This window comes from Pseudopipra pipra, chromosome 6, assembly GCF_036250125.1.
Source record: "Pseudopipra pipra isolate bDixPip1 chromosome 6, bDixPip1.hap1, whole genome shotgun sequence".
Lineage (NCBI taxonomy): Eukaryota > Metazoa > Chordata > Aves > Passeriformes > Pipridae > Pseudopipra > Pseudopipra pipra.
Genome location: NC_087554.1, coordinates 17,043,590 through 17,063,444, shown reverse-complemented (window position 1 = coordinate 17,063,444; position 19,855 = coordinate 17,043,590). Strand labels below are relative to the sequence as shown.

The 19,855-nt window shown below is 53.4% G+C and overlaps 1 protein-coding gene across 4 annotated transcripts; it reads right to left on the bottom strand.

Annotated features, from left to right (window-relative positions):
- Positions 1-7,931: 7,931 nt before the first annotated feature.
- IFITM10 (interferon induced transmembrane protein 10) lies at positions 7,932-19,273 on the bottom strand. Of its 4 annotated transcripts, none has more exons than XM_064657578.1 (3): positions 19,064-19,273; positions 17,349-17,763; positions 7,932-8,804 (listed from the first exon to the last, which is right to left on the bottom strand). In XM_064657578.1, the coding sequence occupies exons 1-3, from the start codon at positions 19,141-19,143 to the stop codon at positions 8,655-8,657; spliced, it is 645 nt and encodes a 214-aa protein (XP_064513648.1). In that variant the 5' UTR covers positions 19,144-19,273; the 3' UTR covers positions 7,932-8,654. The 4 variants fall into 4 exon arrangements, with proteins under 4 accessions (XP_064513648.1, XP_064513647.1, XP_064513649.1 ...); XM_064657577.1 differs by lacking the exon at positions 19,064-19,273 and adding an exon at positions 18,777-19,040; XM_064657579.1 differs by lacking the exon at positions 19,064-19,273 and adding an exon at positions 18,709-18,802.
- Positions 19,274-19,855: the final 582 nt, after the last annotated feature.

Genomic DNA, 19,855 nt, shown 5'->3' with positions numbered 1-19,855 from the left:
CCTTCCTCCCTGCTGATACAGATGCCGGATGTTTTAAAATTAACTCTCATCTCTCCAGACGTGCGGCCGGCAGCTTGTTCAAGAAGAATGTCAAGCTCCCACAGTAACTGTCGGCAAAATCTTTCCCAGAAATGTCATTTCTCATAAAGCACCAGAGGTATAAAACCCTTGGATGCTAAAAAGTCTTACTCTCCCCATTGCATAAGCAGTGTTGAGTTCATGCCCTTCTCCTACCTCAGGAAATCAGCTCACCCAAAGCTGTCAGCAGGGAAACTTTTACAAAACCAGCTACTCTAGCTAAATGCATGGATTTCAGCCCAGTTACCATAACTGATGGCAAGATACTGGGGTAGGATGGGCACTCACTTCTCTAGCAGCTCTGTAGCACTTGGTCCTGGTGGGAGCTGGAGCATGCATGACATGGCTGGAAGGAAGCCTTTCCTGCTGGTTTTCCTGCCCAGTTCCCTCCTTGCAGCCATGCAAAACACCCTAGATGGGGAAAATCTGAGAAAGGTACCTCTTGCTTCAGCTTCAGACTGTTTCCTCCCCTGCCCAACACCCCTTTTCAAGGGTAAAATAGAAAAAAAGAGGGGGAAAGAAATGAGTGTGAAAATCCCAAAGCTTCATTGTAAAAGCTGTTATCTAGGCAGAGAGCCATGAGCTCACAAAGCCTGCTAAAGGAAGAGGATTTAAACAGTTTCTTTCCAGATCCCAGTTAAAATCAATGTTTCCAACCCTAGACCTGGCACATCACTGCCAGATGAGCATCCCAGATCAGCTGTCAGGTAGATCGCTCCCTGGCACGGTGCAAGGGAGGAGTGTGGGAAAGGAGATAGGAGAAGGATTCAGGCTTGCAGTAGACAAGGGATGGGGAGATGGTGAGAAAGAGACAGAGGATGGAATGTCCTGAGGGACTGCCAGGCACCTGCCTTGGACTGTTCATTCTAACAACAGACCAAGCTGAGCTCCCTCTTGAGCCTTCATCCCTGGCAACCTCTCCTCAGCCACCCCATGGACCCCCTGCTGCATCCCTGAGTGATGAGAACACAGGAGATTTGACCCACACAAAATCCCTATTGCCAGCAAATAGGAGGAGCTGCTTCAGCGGGGCTGGGTACCAGAGGGACACTGATTCTCACGACCAGCGGGGAGAGGCTCCAGCCCAGGAGCTTGCATCTCTCCCACGCCCACTGCTTCTGTGCGAGGCGCTGCAGCCAAGCGCCTGGTGGGGAGAAACCAAAACAAATGATTCACTGCCGTTAAACTGCTCCCGGGATCACAGGGACCAGGAGCAGGCGGTGGCTGAGGCTTGCAAAACCTCACCTGCCTCCCCAAAGCTGGGAGCTGACACTATTTAGATTCCAATCCCACTCAACCTGACATTCTGGCATTCAGGTGCGGACCCACTGCTACGTTGAAGTGGGCAGCCAGCCTGAGCGAGGACAGTGCTGTGGGCACACCTGGTCAGCTCTGGGTGGCTCAGCCATCCCTATTATCCCTATTTTCCCCAGGGGAAATTAAGCTGGGAGAGCCAGGGTAATGCTGTAATGGTCAGGCAGACAGAACAAAGCAGCCTCGTCTCTAAGCTCCATCTACCAGATGTGAATCTATTGTCTCAGCCCCAGGGCCATCACACCCCCCTCCCCACCAACCATTATGAGCTGAGCAAAAATTATGCAGCAAGTTGCTTATTGATAAAGGAAAGTGCTTAATTTCAGGTAAATCCCTTAAAAAATAATTCGCCCCACTCAGGTTTTTCCTCTTTCCCAGATTTCAGGTGCATCCAAAGATGGGTTGCTCCCATCTATGTGTTTCAAATGCAAGTTACACCTGTACACGTAGTGGTTCTTGCTAAAATGTTTTCCAGGCCTCCAAACTGCCATGGCAGGCCAAGTGCAGAAAACTGCAGCAGATCCTCCTGTATCCTGCAGGGATTAAAATCAGAACCTGATCATGAAGGAAACTAAAACTAGGAAAAAGGAATCACTGCCAAACCAACTTTCTTATCCATCAAAAAGGAGAGATGTTTTGTCAACCTGCAATTTCTTTAAATGGGTGAATAGTCTTTTTTTAACCTATTCTGGTGTTCAGGTGCAGTTCCTCAAAGCACCAGCTGAGCCAGGCTCCAGTCACCCTCCATCCAGCAGGGCTGGCTATGGCACAGGACACTGTTCCCCCCTTTAGGGGGCATCGGCACTTCAAAACTGTGCTGATAGCTGAGACCAGAGTCAACCTTTGGGCTGACATGGCTCTGCTTCTACCACATGTGGTTGGTTCTGCCATGTGAGTGCCTCTCACCTTCACTGCAGTGTTCCAGAGTGGGGCACAACATGATGCTGGAGGAAGGGGCTCGCTAGGCTTTGTATTGTCCTGTTTTGTAAAGAAAGCTATTGGCTGTGGTGAACTCTCAATCCACCTTAGGAAGGGCATTGCTCCCCTCTTTCACACCTGCCCATGTTCTCCCCAGCTTTCTCCCTTCATGGCCAGGATGCAGCCCAGCACAGATCCCTAGTGGATCCCAGCACGCCACCTTCCTCCTGCCAAGCCCAAAATGGTGTCACTCAGTGAAGAAAGCTGACGTGCTTGAGCAGGCAGAAGGCACTTGCAGCATCACCAGGCAGGTGTGTTTCTCACACGGGGGCTTCCCCGGATCCATCTCCCGTTTCCCAGTAGAAGTGGCTCAGCACTGGCAGGGTGCTGAACTGCGCGTGCACCTCGCAAAAGCAGCCACAGCACAGTTAATTGCAGCAGTAGCAGGCTGGAGGGCTGCGTGCTGTGCCATTCAGCTCCGCGCATGCTGCAGAAACATTCATTCTGTGGCTCTCACTGCGCCGCCAGGCGCTCCTGCCAGAGGGAAAAAGGAAAAATAACCCATCATACATTGAATAAATTCCCTCTGATTCCCTCTGCCCTGGACATGTTGCAGAAAAGCTGGGCTGTAGCGTGGAGATGTGCCAAATGTGGGGCAAGGTTGCTGAGTGCTGGCACAATGGGTCAAAGTCAGGGGATGGGAGGGGTGGAGGAGCAGGACCTTTGCACTGGCACGAATCTATCCTGACAGAGGAGCCCATGCTGGCAGCGTCAGCTGAGCTGCACGGAGGTGTTACAGTAACTGTGCTCAGGTGCAGGAAGTGTACCTGCTCCTTCGCCCCCAGTGCCGAAACGGCGTGCTGTGTTGGCACACACTTGGGTTTGCTCTGGGCAGTGATGGTAGGCGAGTGGCTTAGGTGTGCCTAGAAGCTGTCCAGGGTCATATTCACTTCTCTGGAGGCAGTGGGAGGGGGATAAGAGAGAGGACAGGGAAAGGGAATGAAGAGAGACACCAAATGGTTTTGTTTTAGTATATTCAAGTCTTAAAAAATAATCTCTGCCCAGTGCTCTCAGACAAGTGCTTTCTTCTCTGTATGTGAATTGGGGATGAGAAAAACATTACCCTGGGCCAGCAGGCAGCACAGAGCTAGGCTCTGTGAATGGGTCTGTCAGGTCCAGACCCTTTTTCTCTACTCTTGTGCTGGTTTTTGTTAGGCTGCTCACCAGTTGCTAGGTTTTTTTTGTTTTGCTTCAATCATTTTCACTGATGAGAGCATCTGCTGCCATCTGTGCCTCCCCCTCCTCCCACCGGCAGGGCCGCGGTCTGCCTGCAGAGCCAGGCACTCCTCACTGTCCAACCTGCCGCGCATATCTGGGGATGGAGAGGAGGGAAGGGGCAGCTCCATCAGCGCCCTGCTGTTCCCCTGTATCTGCCAACCATACCTGACTGCTGCAATTGCACCAGTCACAGGATGCCCACAGTGCCAAGGTCCCAGAACCTGGTGGCGCTAAGCAGGGCTGCAGTTCCTCCTCTGAGAAGATATCAAGCCATGAGACAGTGCTGGAGGGGAAAACAGAGATGAGAGAGCTTTGGTAAGGTCACCCAGTACAGCAGCACGTGGCTGGAAAGGGAGGTGAGAGCTGCTACTTGCTGGACATGTGACTCTGCCTCCCGGCCCATGAAATGCCTGGGCAGCAGGGTTATGATGCCACAGCTCAGTGTCAGCTTTTGCTGGTGGCTTACACACCATGAAGAAGAATAGGGGTTGCCATTTGCATCTCTCTCTCTCTGTTAATTTGGGTATCCAGGCTGAAGGCTGCTCTGGCCCTGACTCACCATGCTTTGCCTTCATGCCTGGCAGCTCACCCCTGACAAGGGAACTCGCAGATGCCAGGAGGCCAGGAGGTCCTTACCTGAATTAGCTCTATCTCACCATGTTTATTACTGCCAGCCCGTAGATAAAGGGGAGTTGTGGGGTCGCGTTTACCAACGAAACCCAAACCAGTTCTCCCCAGCCGGGATTCGAGGTGCTCTTGTCTGCAAACTGGTTCAGTGGCATTTGCGCAGGAGCGTCATCACTGAGCCGTGCGTGGCAGCCGGGGCAGAGGCGCGGGTGAGCTCTGAGCCTTGCGTAAGCGCCGCGGGCTTTGCTCACACGCGCTGCTTGGCCCCCAGCCACCTTCCCCTGCCAGCGTGGAGGGTGAATGTGTAACAGCGCCCGGGACCTCGCCTGACGCACGCGCCCCGGCTGGCACGAAGGGGCACATCCCTGCGGGAGACTGGGGACCCGCTCCTGGCTGGTTTTAGGGCGCAGGAGCCACCCTCACCCCACAACTGCTCCTTGCACAAGCCAGCGCTTGCCCTGTGTAGGGACTCGCAACTCTCCGGGGGTGAGGCTTGGGGCGGGGAGTCCCCGAGGAGCGTGGATGGACCTCTGCTCCCTCCAAGGGGCGAGGGCCCGGAGCCTCCTGGCCCGCCCCGAGGCCGCGGAGATGGGCGGTGCGCTGCCGGCTGCGGTGGAGCGGTGTGAGGGGGCCCTCTGCCTGCCTCCCGCAGCAGGGCAGCTCCAGCTTGGCTGGGACGTCCCCCTCTCTGCCTCCGTGACCTCCTCCTAGGTGCTGGGCCTGCCATCAGGGTACCCGCGAAGCCATTTCATCGCCGGCCTGAACGAGCCCCGTCCCGCAGCATTTCCTCCCCAGGAAATGCTGGGTGCCCCTCACCAGACTCGGTGACCTTTCTCCAGTCTCATCCCAAACACTTTTCAGCTACCAGGGGCAAAAAACAGCGGTAGTGTTTTAGGCAGAACTGTACAATGTCACCTAAAAGGGAACAATGGCTCCCCTCCTTCCCCATATCTCCCCTCGAGCTAAAGAAAGAGCAAAAAGCAATCCTCATCAAGCTGTCAGGCTCAGTTTCCCGCAGGAATACAATTGAATCTCTATATGGCAACGTGACCGTCAGTTCTTCCCCATATGAAAAGATGCTTCTCAAGCTGCGTTCGGCTGTTCCGCTCTTCCACCCCCTCCTCTCAGTTTTCCTTCCCGCCGCTGAATGCAACAGAGGCTGCGGCTTCGCAGCCAAAAAAAGGTGCGATTTGGAGAGCGTGGTGCGACGTTGTGAGTGGCAGAAGTGAAAAGGCAGAGAAGCAACTCTTGAAAGCCTGCCTTCTGCTGCGGCGGGTGTCAGCCTTGGCAAAACCTGAACTTCCAGAATTTTCTTGCAAAATTAAAAAAAGGAAAAGCAATTAGAGGACCTGTCGGATTTGGCTGCTGCTTTTCTTTCCCTTGTTCCCTCAAAATGAAAAAAAAAAGTTCTTTCTTTCACTTAACAGCACAGTTGGTGCAATCTGGGATGTACTTGCCTGACAGTATATGGGAACGCAGTTTTGCTGTCTCAGTTTGGGGTTCCGTGACACTGACAAGATGAAATGAATGCTGAATACCTTGATGCTGCTGTACTTGGAACACTCTTGCATGAATAAATTACTTTTTTTTTTTCTGCTAAGCAAGCTTGGAAAAATGTATGTGTCCCTCTCATTTTCCCCATTTTGGGGGTGCTTTCCTCCTGCTGTGAGTTTGGAGGAGTCCATTAAAATGAAGGGGGGGGACACTAAGAGAGAGGAAGGCAAAGTGCAGGGGCTTTGCTGCCCCCCAGCCCTGAGCTGCAGATGAAGCCGAGGTGAGGACTGTGGTGGAGCTGAGCATCTGCCTGGGGTCAGTCATCCCTTCCTCCAGCCACAGGGTTACTGCATCCTTTTCTGCTGCTCTGTTCTTGTTTGAGGCAGGTCCAGGTGGACCTACAACCTGCCACAGCACAGTGATTTCACCTCCTACAACATGGCAACAAATAATAAATATGATGATTAATAATATTAGCCCTCCCCCTCCATCCCTGATGGTTTATACATGCAAAAATGCTGCAGAGTCAGTTCAATATTCCCCCTGGTTCATTAAACCAGCATCCATATTCCCGCAGATAAGGTGGTCCATCAGGGGAAGGGATGATAGTAGCTCATTTGTCACACTTGTTAAATGTAGAAAAGGCTGGCTTTGGGTCACTTCCAGTTTTGTATCAGCTCTGCCTTAATCTGAGCAGCCTCGTGCCTGCATGCCAAGCAGGGCAGCTCTCTCCTGTGTAGCACGGGAGATGGGAACAGTGGTGTTGTCCCCACAAGGTTTCATAGAGTTGGGCGAGGGTCTCTGAGTGCAAAAGCATTTGCAACATGGCTCCAGCGAGTCCCAGCTCATAGAAAGGAGCACACTCCTTATTCCAAGAGGTGCCAGGGACATTGGTTCCACAGTGATCTAAGCCTTTGGCTTTGAGCCCCTGGTACTGCGTGCATGGTCGCTCTGTCTGAGTTATCCCCCAGGCTGCAACATGAGTAATTTTGTCTGTACCCTCTTTGGAGGCATTGCCATCATGGCAGGACACCTCGTTACTCTGCCTGAGACAAGGACTGGATACAGCCTCTAGGTATGCCAGGATGGAAATGCTGATGGCTATGACTGCTCAGGTCTTGCTTCAGGGAAGGGAGCGAGAAGCATGCAAGAGAGGTTGGGAAGAGTCTTGACCTCTGGATGAATGATCATAGAGCAGTTCATGGCTGAGATACTTCCAGGGCAACATGTACTTTTTTGCAAAACAACCCCTTGATCTGCTCTGGTGTGGAAATACCCTCCAGCGAGTGTGGAGCAGGCAGGACTGCAGGTCTTTCTGCTCATAAGTCCTCCCATAAATGAAGGCCAGGCTGGGATTAAGGTGGGGGGACCTGAGAGGGAAGGAGGTGACATCTCATGAGGCTTTCAGGGAAACATCCTCATGGTCTGCCCCCACACCTCGCTATGGCACATCCCTCACTGAGCACAGCCCAGAGACAGCCTGATATAACCATGCACTCAGCAGATGATGAAGTGTCCCATGACAGCCTGTCTACTCTGCCTCTCTCTTGCTTCATCTTCGCTTTCCTGGTGGGTGCAAAGGTGGGTGGCGTTGCCTTTTCCCAGTTCCATGGCAGTGACTGGTGCCCCTTGGCATGAGGTCATCTTGCAGCTGGAAAAAGATGAGGCAGCTGTGGCATATGAGATGACTTGAAGGGTCAGAGGGGCTGAAAAGCTGTATTTTAGTCCTGGTCTAGCCATTTATTTGTGGTGTTTTCAAATCAGGGCATGTTGATTTGCAGCCCCACAGGCAGCCTCCGGCAGCTATCAGAAAGGGCTCTGAGCTCCTGCCTCGTTCAGTGGCAAATGCACTTCATCTCTGAATCTGGCTCTTGGTAATGACCCTGGGAAGTGCTGCAGTAGCAGCATGTTCAGACTGTGGCGATTTATTTCTATCTTCAACGTTGGTCCAAGCAGGAGAGGGGCGACCTGCCCACTTGGCTGCCTTTGTCTGCTTGCCATTGATCTTCCACCACAGGAGTCACTAAGATGTCTGCTCTCAAATCTGGATCTGCACTCTCCTTCATGGCTGCATGTGGCCCTGACCTGCAGCAGCATCCCTCACTCCTGCTTTAAATCTCTCCCAAGCAGCTGCTGGTGACATTAGCATTTTCTCTTGCCGGCCCATAGAGACCACGAGCCCAGCCCTCATAAGGAAGGAATTAACCCATCAGCATCACATATCAGAGGTATCTCTTTATTGACTGTTCACAGAAATACAGTAGCACTCCACTTAGGTGGCTTAGGTGAATTCTCCAGGAGGTGCCCTCCTTCTCAGCACTGCTGGGAGATCCCAAGGAGAAACCTGCCCTTTAACACTTTGGGGCTTCTCTAGAGGCTTTGGAGCTCCCCAGCATGAATTTCCTAACACCCTCAGCTCTCCAGGGTTGGGAGTTGTTTGAACCAGTGGATGAAATTCAAGAGAATAAAAGGAAAAGAAATCCCCTTAAGCTGGGGGATGGTGGGGAGGTCTGAACACACCTGATATGTTATGAGACAGCCCTGCCTTGGTCCCCATCCATCACTGCATGTGTCTCCAGCTTCACAGGATTCCCCTGCTCACAGAGCTCAGCTGTCTGCCACTAGACGTGTGTTGCTCTGGGCTTTCCACACTCTTTTCACACAGCTTGTTGGCCATAAAATAAATATTTCTTAGTCTATTTTTGTCCCTGTACATGTGCAAGAGTGAAACCCTTTCCTATAGCAGTTCACGTTACCATTTTGGGGCAGGAAGGGTATGCTCAGTTGATAAACTAATATAACTTTTATTTACGTACTTTTTTTTCTTTCTTTTTTTGCAATCAAGGTGTAGTGGGGTTTTTTTGCGTGTCCTTGCTACAAGAAACAACTGCAGACACTTCTGGCATAGAGGCATTTTGGCGGCGGCCGCTGCTGTTGGCCTCACTCTAGTAGTCAGTGAGAGGGTATCGCAGGAAGATGAAGATAAGGATGATACAGAAGGTGGCAAGGGCTGAGCTGGTGATGTTAAAAAGCCGGGCTGTCTTGGCATCTTCAACTGCTCCATTTAAGTCATTGAGGAGTTTCTTATCCCGGACCTGAGACAAAAAATAATTAAATAAAGTAATTGTATTATGTATGAAAGATATAACTTGTTGGCTAAATGCAAACCCAGTGCACCTGTACATGGTTATATGTAGAGCAGGTGAGGGCTGGGCTGTGCCTCTTTGTATTTGGGGTGCCATAAAACACCCTGTGGTGAGGTTTGCACTCTACCTCTACTATGGATTGAGCTTGTGAAGCCAAGTACTCTGGGCTGGAAATTTCTGGGAGCGGAGAAGACCTGGAAGAGTGACCCACTGCTGTTACCAAGCAGGCAAACCAGGTCCCTGTGGTCCCCAGAGTGCGTCAGTATAATTTTGAGCCTGAGGGTCCACAGGGGAACTGAGATGCCGTTGTGCATCCCAGGCACACTGGCCACTAAAGCACAGTGCCTGCTGTGCTCTAACCCCCTGGCCCTGCGGCACCAGGCTTTGGCTCACCCAACCCACAAGTGAGGAGACTGGCTGTTGTTCCAGTGTGCATCCCTGTGCCTCCATCTGCACTGAGGGGCTGAGCAGGTGAAGCCTGGCACGGCATCCTACTGCAGCTTCAGGGTTGCGCACGAGCCTCCAGCATATTAAGTAGTCCTGGGTTAATGAGTTCCTTTCCTTTTGCAGGTCTTATGAGGCTTGTGTAGCGTCTCTATTCTGACAGCACGGTCTGCTCCCTTCAATATCCTGCAGGCTGGGACTTTCATGGGCTTGCCTTGGGACAGCTCTGCAGTGCATGGCAATGATTGCACAGGTCCATGTCAGTGGCCTGTCCCACCTCCTCCAGGCTGCCAGACAGTGCATGGCACTGCCAGGCAGTGATGCCACTGGCAGACAGCGACGGCATTACCAGGAAGCAGATGACACTGCCGGGCAGCAGATGGCACTGCAAGGCAGCAGATGGCACTGCCAGGTAGTGATGGCATTACCAGGCAGCGCATGGCACTATATGGACACGATGGCATTGCAAGGCAGCAGATGGCACAGCCAGGCAGCAATGCCACTAGCAGGCAGGGATGGCACTATGACGCAGTGGATGGCACAGCCAGGCAGCTGATGGCACTGTCTACCAGTAGCAGCTCTGCAGTTTGATCCCAGCAGATGAGGTGCCAGGCTCCATCTCTTCCTAGCAGGGATGTGTCCCTGTCCCCAAGCTGCCCCTTCAGCCAGCACTCAGCAGACTCAGGCAGCTGGAGCCTCAAGGACAAAAGAACCAGGAGACTTGACCCCTCATCCCTTTTCCATATCCAAGCCCAGGGTCTGGCAGGGCCTGCCCCACTGCTCGCTCTTGGGTGGGGGCTGTGTGCCCTTCACAGCCTGTCTTGCTCCCGGCAGTGAAAGCCCTTCTGGGCACTGCCAGTTGGACACTAGATGTTGGTGGCAAGATGCAAAAACCAGCACCAGAGTCATACCAAGGAATATTAAAAGGCTTTTATCGATCAGGAGCTTTCTGAAAAGACTCTGTGATGGATTCAGACCACGTCTTACAGACTTTTTCTCTCTTCTTCCTGCAGTGCTTACGCATGGGACTGTCCTGAAAGCCTTCTGCAAGCTGCTGGATATAGGAAAGGGTTGCTGAACCCCTCATTCCCCTGGAATGATGCTGATTCACGGGGCCTCCAAAACCACCTCTCAGACCCTCAAGAAATGTTCCTCTCTTCTGTCGCACCAGTGAGGACCTCTCTGCAAAGGCAACTCCTGATCTTCATTAATCCCGGACTGTGGGCAGGGAGGCTGCCGTTGGCACGAGGCCCACAGGACGTGGTGCTGGCAGGCACATGGGCAAGAATGAGAGCTCTGTTTTCATTCTCATATTAAATCTTATGGTGCAATGCCCTCAGCCTCTGATGTGCCCCACTCCTGGGAGCCTGCAGCTGGAGCTGGTGCCAGCCACCCATCATTTCACTGCTGAGTGCTCAGCTTAGTATCCTTCTGGGATCAAAAGAGGGGACAGTCACAAAACTGCATGTGGCTCTGTGGCATGGTCTGCTGGAGTTCTCAGCAGTGGAGATGATCTCTGGGAAGGCAGCAAGCCGGCATTATGGGAGCCCACATGCCTTTTTGTGTCAGCTGAATGTCCGGGATGACTCACATCTGAAATTATTCAGTAAGTTTAGCATCCTCCCAGAATCGCCTGGACTCAGCAGCGCCAGGCATCTGGCACCTTCTCATCCACTGGTGAGAAGCAAGAGGTCCTTGCAACCAGAGCCCCAGGGGTGCTGGATTCAGGCCAGAAATCCTGCCTGCTGCTCCCATCAGACTCTTTGAAGCTCTCACACACTTCCTTCTTCCCAGCGATGGGGCTGCCTCAGGCAAAACCTACATGGAGCAAATGCCTTTTGCCCCTTCCTCCGCTGTAACCCAGCCACTGCTGGGAGAATTTGCTCTCTGCCACAGGTGAGGCAGTGTTTGCCATCAGCGTTTACCAGGCAGACAGAGGTTTCTCCAGCAGACCGGCATGGCCGGCACACTGAGCTCTGCAACCCTCCTGTAGCCAAGCCGTTTTAGCTTTGTGGGGCCGGTTCTTCTTGGCCCCAGGAGCTCTCTCCTACTCCTTGTCTCATGTTCCCCCTGTCCCTGGGGTGCCCTAATTTCCATGCCCAGCCTTCTCCCAGTGCTCCAAGCAGCCTCTCCCAGTAGTGTCTCCCACCTCCCACCAGCTCACACTTGGGACCAGTGCTTTAACAACACACTTCAGCAGCACCTCTTCTTGACTTTCCTGTGGCTCTCCCTTTGGCCCTGCTCCAGTCTTGCTGCTGCTGCTAAGCGTCTGTAGTGAGGGGTGCCTGGGGCTGCCCTCTCCCCCATGCCACCATTTCCTCACAGTTCCTTTTTTTGTCCCTTCCAACTCTTCTCTTTTTGGTTTTTTGGGCCCAAACAATGGTAGGATGGCTGCCTTTGACTCCTACCTAAGGGCACCCAATGGCCTCCTCTCCCTGCACCTCCAGATGGTTCCATCTACCCACTCCTACCAACATGGAGTTCTGCCTGCATTCCCCACCTCCAGCAGCCCCCTGCTCTTTCCCTTCCCTACCTCTACCCTGGGTGTTCTCTGGCTGTTCTGGCCTTGGCTGTCTGGAATCTCCATCCTCACTGAGTCCTTGGTCCCCTTCCCCTCCTCCATTAGTACTTTCCTGTGCACCTACAGCTTCAATGGTCTCCCTCATGCAAATCATCCCTGATTGTCCATTATAATTTATACTGCAGCAGAGCCTCTAACTGCCAGACAAGTGCAAGGGCCCCTGTGGCACACAAGTGCAATGAAAAGGAGTTTCTCCTTACAAACCACTCACAGCTTCAGCCTCCCACATCTCTCCAGGGCATCATCATCTCCTTTTGCATGGCCTTGCACCCTCAGGTGCTTCCAGATGTCTCCCTTTAAAGTCCTGCTGTGGTAACTGAGCTGGGCTATGGAGGAGCTCTCCCAGAGAGCAGACAAGTGTTTCAGCTCCTTCCCTGCTTTGTCCTTAAGGAGATGCTGGTGTCTTTATCATAGCCTAGCCTCAGCTTTTCCTATTTTCATGCTCCTGTGGCCACCATCATCATAATGTGCTGACAGCTGGTGCACAAGCTTCTGGGAGCCCTGGAAGCTGCTTCCTTCCATAGCCAATGAGATGAGGCATGGTCAGGGACAGGTCCTCAAGGTCACAGACTGAACCCTCACCCCAGACCCGGGTTGTGTGTTTCCTTAGTCACAGACTCTTATCATCACTTTAACCTCATCTTGCCTAAAATTAGATGGGGATTTTTGGCCCTGCTTTGCACTGAGATGACTGGTGTGTGAGGATAATTACTTCTGCTGACTATGGGGTTTCCCTGGGCACCCCAAAGCTCTGTGTGGTGGCCTCTTTGGAGATCCCACCCTGGACAAGGCAGGGCTCACCTCTGATACAGGTTGACAAGTTATACAGTTTTCTTCTTCCATGCCTGTCCTCACATGAAACAAATACAGCTTTTGTGCTGTAATGTGCAAACCTTTCTCCTCTCCTCTCCCACGGGCAAAAGGCAGTGATGGCCTTTCCATTCATCCATGGTTGACTGTCACCTCCCTGCTGCTCACCTTGTCCTCCAGCATCTCCATTTTACCACGTCCTCCCATACCTCCAGCGTGCCAGTGCCGGAGGGTTCTTTCTCTCCTCCCCTGATCACCATCCTCTGCCCTTTCTTCCCTTGGGGTTTTGCCTTCTGCTTCCTCTCCAACTGCTGCTCTTGGTTGCTACATACCCTTCCCCAGCAGTCACCTCCCTTCTCTCTGCCCTGGGGCTTGGACCCTCTCATTTTTAGGAGCCGGAAACTTGCTGCTCTAGTAAAAAGTGCTGCCTCAGCTTGCAGAAGACCAATGGTTTGTTGATAACGAGTCTAATGAGGCTGTATTTAAGGCAGCCTGGCAGTCCACAGCTTGTTGTCAGTAAACCCATTTCTATGCAGAGCTCTGTGTCCCTACACATAAGGAGCTCTGGAGGGGATCCTTGGATTTATTTGCTCTGTGAATTGCTCAAGAGCTCTCCAGCCCACATACCTCCACCACACCGGCACTGGCATCACGGGACTGTCACCCCAGCATTTCACCCACCTCCATAAACTCCTGCTCCTCCCGAAAAGCAGGCTGAGAGGCTGCCTGAGAGGTTGGGTGGGGCAGCTTCTCTGCTTCTCAGGGTTAATAAATAGCTAGGGATTTGTGCTGGTCTGCTTCCACTCGAAACAGGAAAGATCAACAAGTGGCAAGAGGGGAAGGCAAATAGTCGTGCCAAGAGCTGTGTGCTAAGGGCTGGGCAGAAAGCTGGCAAGAGAGCTTGACATATTTTGGTGACCTCAAGGGACAGGAAAATTCTGCAAGCAACATTGTGGGCTGCTGGTGGGGCTTAAAAAGCCAGCAGGGCTTCTTGGCATCTTCATCTCTATACAGCCACAGAGAAGCATCTGTACCACAGCTCATCTCAGACCCCAGCTCCTCTGATCTACCGCCTCATGGCATAATGGGTACTGAGAAGGACTTGGCTCACCCCAGCAGTCTCCAGAGACAGACCTTCTAATGACTGAAGTGAGATCTTCTGCCACCAGGCACTGATGCATCATTCATTACTGCTTGGAGCTGGGAAGGAGGGAGGGAGGGAGGGAGCTGCTGAATATCAGGCCATGACATTTGCTTCTGATCAAAACCAACTGAATCCAAAAAGTGTAGCTGTTGGAGTGATCATCACATCTGTGCTGAGCTGGGGTTAAGGTTACTTTAGGGTTTCTAACTTCCCTGGTCCTGCTGTTGATCTCTTCTTCCCCAGCACCCCCCCCTCCCCCCCCCCCACAGTTAGATGTGAGTGCCTTGCTTGCACTCTGTGAGGCTGACCTTGAGAAGCCTAAGGTGCTAGAAATGTCCCCTGGAGGGATACATGAGTTGGTGTGACACCATTACAGCCCAGCAAGCTGTGGCTGCTGAGGATCTGGCCTGCTATTGGTGTAAATGAAGATGAGGCAGGCAGTCACACTCTTGTTCAGAGTGCTTGGCTGGGATGTCTGTCACACAGAGGACTTGGCTTGGATGTCACAGTCTCTGCCCTCACCTGACTTCATGTGTTTCTTTCTTCATAAATTCTTTGGTGCTGGGGTAGTGTTTTTTTGGCATTTTTTAGTAAATGGTCATCACCATGAAATAGCATTTTTCTGCAGAAAGAAATCTAGAAGGCTTTAGTTCTCATGCAAAAGGCCAGGCAGACATGCCTGCTTTCCCACATGTGGCTGAAACCAATAAAATAGGGCATGGGGAAGGAGATAGCTTTACAGTAATATTCAAGTGTACCAAGCATATATCTGGCTTCCAGTGTGGGCATTATGCTGCTGAAACCAGTGGAAATACTAGGGTGTGCTCAGATATATACTGAAACATCTCATGGACTTGGGATACAAAGTATGTACTGCTTTATTAACAGTATGAATCTGTCAAAAGCAGATGACCTTCATGACAGGGAACTGAAAATGCTATTTCTGATAATGCAAACAAGAATTCCTGAGGTTGCTAGATGTTTCAGTTATTTAAAGGAAATCTAAAAAGTGTAGCCCAGGAACCGCTTAATGGCATCAGTGCACTGATGGTCCTTCAGCCAGGAAACCTTTGCTCCACTGGCTGAGGGGCTCTGCTGGGCTCAGGAAGAGGAAGGTGCCACTCCACTCTTCTCACTCCTGCAGCACATTAGTCAGTCTCTTCAGAGCACAGACATCCTAGAAAGGGTGGGACTTAAGTATCTACTGCTCAACTGTCCTTACATTTAATTGCAGAGGAACAAGAGAAGTCTGTTTAAAGGGACATCTGTCCTTAGGGCATTTTTTGCTCCTACTTTTTCTGAACTTCCTGGGAGAAACATTATTGACGGTAAAAGAGATGAAAACATGCTTCAGGAGAAATAACCCTGACATCCAGCCAGGCTAAGATGTTGTGAAGGTCTCTGCAGTAGCTGTGAGTGAGTATTCTGCCTTTCTGAACATCAATCTTCCCCACAACAGACCTGCTACTGCCCCAGTGTCCTTGTTGCCTCTTATCACCCATCCCCATTGCCTCTCATTGCCCATCCCAACAGCAGCTCGTGAGAGCACTCAGCATCCCTTTAGTCACTTGCTTGCTCTGTCCTCTGCCTCTGAGGAACATTTTGTTTCTATTTTCCCCTTGCCACAGAGTCACAGCCACTGGGGATCTCCAAGATCAGAGCAGAGTTATTTCTACCCGGTCAGCATTACCTCTTTTTGGGTACCGTGGTTACATCTGACCAGCTACTGCTCCCTCAGTCCAAAAGCCAAGGCTCATTTTCGACAGCCATCTTCTATTTTCCTTTCCCTAATTTGGAGCAAATTTGCCTTTTCACCTTCCTTCACTACTGCTTTTTTTTTTCATGATGGAGTTTCTGTCCTCTAGATCTTTGCAGACAGATGCTGGGCCCACACCTCTGCTCTGTTGCAGGCCTTGGGTTACTTCTGGGCTTTGACCTTCCTTCTACCCCATGTCAGGGATAGTGAAGGGTCCAGCCTCTAAAAACTTTACAGGTGGCAGACCCTGCTTTGTCCTGTCTCCTGGGGAAGGGTCAGCCTTGACCTCGAGCTCTCCTGCCCCACTGCTGCAGTGGCAACGGACCACATCTACCCAGATGCTCATTTGTAGCCTCTTCTACGTGAAAGATGTCCATCATTAAAGGCAAATACGGATGAGAAAAGGCTTAAAAAATAAGGAGGAAATGAGTTTCTTCCCTTGCTGGCTAAAGGAGAGGGAAGTGTTAAGGGACTCCCTCCACCTGCTTGTGTTAGGCTGCTACTGACTGGATTTGCCCTTTGGTCAATCCTGCTTTTGGTGATGCTTCGCCCTGGCATGATTTAGGTTATTAAATGCCTCACCCAGGCAGCAGTGATGCCTCCTGCATGGGCAGTGGATGGGTGCTCATCTCCCATTTTGGGCAAGGGGAAACTGAGGCAGGCACCATAGTGCTGGTGCTGAGTGAGCCCAGGACACAGGTCCCCAAGCCTTTCTGACGGAGACCCTGACAGGGTTGGGAGCAGCCTCCTTGCAGTGCTGGGTGCTTGCAGTCCAGCTCAGGGGAGCTGGATGGGGTTAATTGATCTGCTTCTGTGACGAAGCCCGTCTGCGCCTGGCCTTCCTCTAAATGCTGCCTGCCAAAACAAATCAGCTAGCTTCTCTCCAGGCCACCCAGCCGCCCCGGGCTCTCTGCACATACATTCAGTTAGTTTTGCATCTGGCAGGCAGGGAAGGGGAGGGCAGCCCAAACCCCTCACTCCTGGCAGCTGCCAAGGGGCTGCCTGTTTGCCGGGCACCATCCCTGCCGAGTTGCTCTCCCCTGCAGCTTCCAGGAATAATAACCTGGTCCCATCCCCATCATGGGCTGTGCTCCACGCCATCACGCTCTCCAACAACACGGCTCTGTATTCCCCCGGCCCCAATGCTGTGGGAAGCCCCCTGCACTCTCTTCCACCTCCTCATTCCCATGATGCTGGCAGGTCGTCAGGGCTCGCTCTGGGATTTACAGGGCTTGGGGTGGGGAAAGCTGGCCAGCAGCTCCGGTGTTTTAATTAGGGGGAGGGCAAGAAAGAAACAGGCAGGATTGCCCTGGACCTTGTCAGCTGCTTCCCCCCTGCAACTTGCCAGGCGATGGCTGATCCTGATCAGCTGCTTCTTACTGCTTCTGCCTGACCATCCAGTGCTGCTGGGTCCTATCTTGATGATCTCTAACAGTCAGGATCCCGAAGAAATGACCTAGTGCCACTGTGTCTGTGGGTGCAGCACAAGCCAAGCCAGCCCTGTGTTGCCTGCCTGTCACGCTGCTGCTGTGGTACAGAGGAGCCTCTGAGGGTACTTGGAGCAAGTCAAAGCGCCTCTTACCCACCTGAAGTAACATCCCAGGCTCCAAAACACACCTTGGCTCTTCCCATCCCCGTCCCCATTGGCTGCAACCTCTCATTTGGGTAGCAAAGATGTGTTTCACATCAGGCGCAACCCCCAAACGCTTCCCCCCTCTCCGGTCACCCCTTACCCCGTGCCTTGTGCTCAGTACTCACTTTCAATGAATAGGCCAAGGCGATGAAGCCAAGGCAGCAGAAGTTGAGGTATACAAAGTTGAAGATGGACCAGAGATAGTAGTCGTTCACCTCGGTGGTGTCAGGGTAGATTTCGATGACGGTGGTAGGGTTGGTCATCGTCTTCTTCTCCACCGAGTGCTTGCACGGGACCGCCGGCCGCAGGCTGTCCCCTTTGCAGCTCTTGCTCTCCATGAGATAAACGGCAGAAGAAGGAGACAGGACGGGCGAAGCTTGCCGGAGAGCTGGGGGCTTGGCGATGCAGGCGAAGCAGCCCTGTGGGGGACCCTGGGGGGGTCTCGGGGTCCAGGCCACCCCCTCAAAGGGGCATGGCGGGCCCAGCGGGGGGTCCTGTGTCCTCTCCGTGGTGGCTGCCGCGGCGTCACCGCGCTCTGCCCTGGCAAAGCGAAAGCACCCCCGTGAAAAATGGGGGTGAGGGGATGGAAAGGCCAGGTGATGGGGAGGGAGAAGAAAAAGGGGGGAAGGAGCAGAAAAGGATAGACGTGGGGGGAAGGCAGGAGAGAGAGAGGGACCGGGAGACAGAGGAGAGAGCGGGGAGAGGAGTGAGGGAGTGGGCAGAGAGGAGAGAGGGAGGAGAGTAGGGCAGGCAGGAGGGGGAGGAGGGAGCACCGCTACACCCGGGGACCACGACGCCGCCGCCTCGGCGCGGAGCTGCCGCCGGCCCCGGCCCCGCGGCGAGGGCAGAGACGCGGGCAGCGGCAGGACCATCCCTCCCTCTCTTCCAGATCCTCCCCCTCCGCTGCCCGCTGTCCTGCGTGACCCGAGCCCGAGTCACCAGTAGGGATTTTTTTTTTTTTTTTTTAGAGAAAGGAGACAAATAAAAGCAGAAAGAAACACTTGGGAGGCGCCGGGGGGCTGCGGGGGAGTTGCCAGCCCGACTGCGCTGCAGCCACCCGCAGCCCTCCCTGCTCGCCTGTCTGTCTGTCGGTCTGACTGTCGGGGCCTTCTCCTCTCTGTCCCATGCCGGGATGGGAGCGGGTGGCTCGGCTGCGGGAGGAACGGGTCTCCCGGTGCGGCAGAGCAACCCGCCCCTCCGCCCTCCCTCCGTCTCTCCTGGGGAAAGTGGGTATTTTGGGGGGGATTTTTTTTTTCCTGAGTCCTAGTCTCTGCGGGATTCCAAATGGGGTTGCATTTCCCGGTTCCTTCTACCTGCCAGCAGGTTCCGCCCCCCCATCCCCTACCTCCCCCCCCCTTTTTTTTTTGAGAATATTGTGGCCGGAGAGGAGGAGGGGAAGAGGAGATCTAGACAGAGGATGGGGAAAGGGATATTGGAAGAGGTTCCCCTCCACCCTAGCTTTGCAAATAGGAGAAACTAGTCCACCTCTGACTGCCCGTCCGTCCGTCCATCCGTCTCCTCCGAAGGCATCAAGAGGAGCGAGGGATACTCACAAGGAGGGATGCGGGGAGTCGCTGCATATCCGGCTCAGCACTGCCTCCGGCTCGACTTCCTCGGCGCTGGAGTTGCGGGAGGAGGAGAGGGCGGGGGGGGGCACCCATGGACTAGGGGCGGGCAGGGGGCGGAGGGGGGCACCCATGGGCTAGCGATGGGCAGAGGGGGAGTTAGGGAATGGGAAGGTCAACCTGCAGCCCCCTCCCTCCTCCCGAACATGCTTCTCGCAGGAGAGCTCCTCCGCGTCTCAGCCCTTCTCCTCGTGTCCCCCCCACTGGGACGTCACCTCCTGCTTGGAGCATCCTGGTAGCGCCCCGCTGGAGAGGGGCATCTCCTGGGCCTCGGTCGAGCGGCTTCCCCGAGCATCAGAAGGGGATGGTCGGCCCGATTCTACCCAGCATCACCCACAGAAACCTTTGCAGAGGGGACTCGCTGCAGCCTTGTTTGCGGGTTCACTTCCATGAACCTGGGTGAAGAACTAAACCAAGTGTGGCAGGAGTGCGTGGGGACAACTGGAATTAACAAGGGGAGGTGGTGGCGATGCAATGCTGTGGGGAAAAAAGGGCTCTGGTCATGGGAAGATGAATGGAAAGGGAATAAAACCATAAAACCTGAGTGGGGGGCAATAAATCCCAGCGCAGACAGGGGTGGGAGCAGCCGGGCAGCAAAATGCAGAGCATGCGGCTGCTTTAGGGGAGGGAGGTGGGGATGTCACAGAGGATGGTCAAGACTAGGAGAATTTGGCCATGCCCAGGCTTAGCACAGCATCAGGGAAATGCTTGCTGCCTCCCATTGCTAGTGCTCTGGGAGCTGCTTGGAATCCCAATTCTAGGGTGCTGCGGCAGCATCCCTCCAGGGATGTGATGATGGAGAGCAGCCGGCGCCGCGCAGGGACAGCTTGCAGGTCATTCGGGAGGATGCAGCTGTGGCACAGGGAGGGTGAGGACATGAAGACACCCTGTGTCACCCCACAGTGATAGAGCCCAGCCTGGCGCAGGTGGCCTTGGGGCAGCAGCCAGCTCAGCTGTGGTGCTGGGGAAGGATAGCAGAGAAATCCCCAGAGTACTGGAAGTAGGGT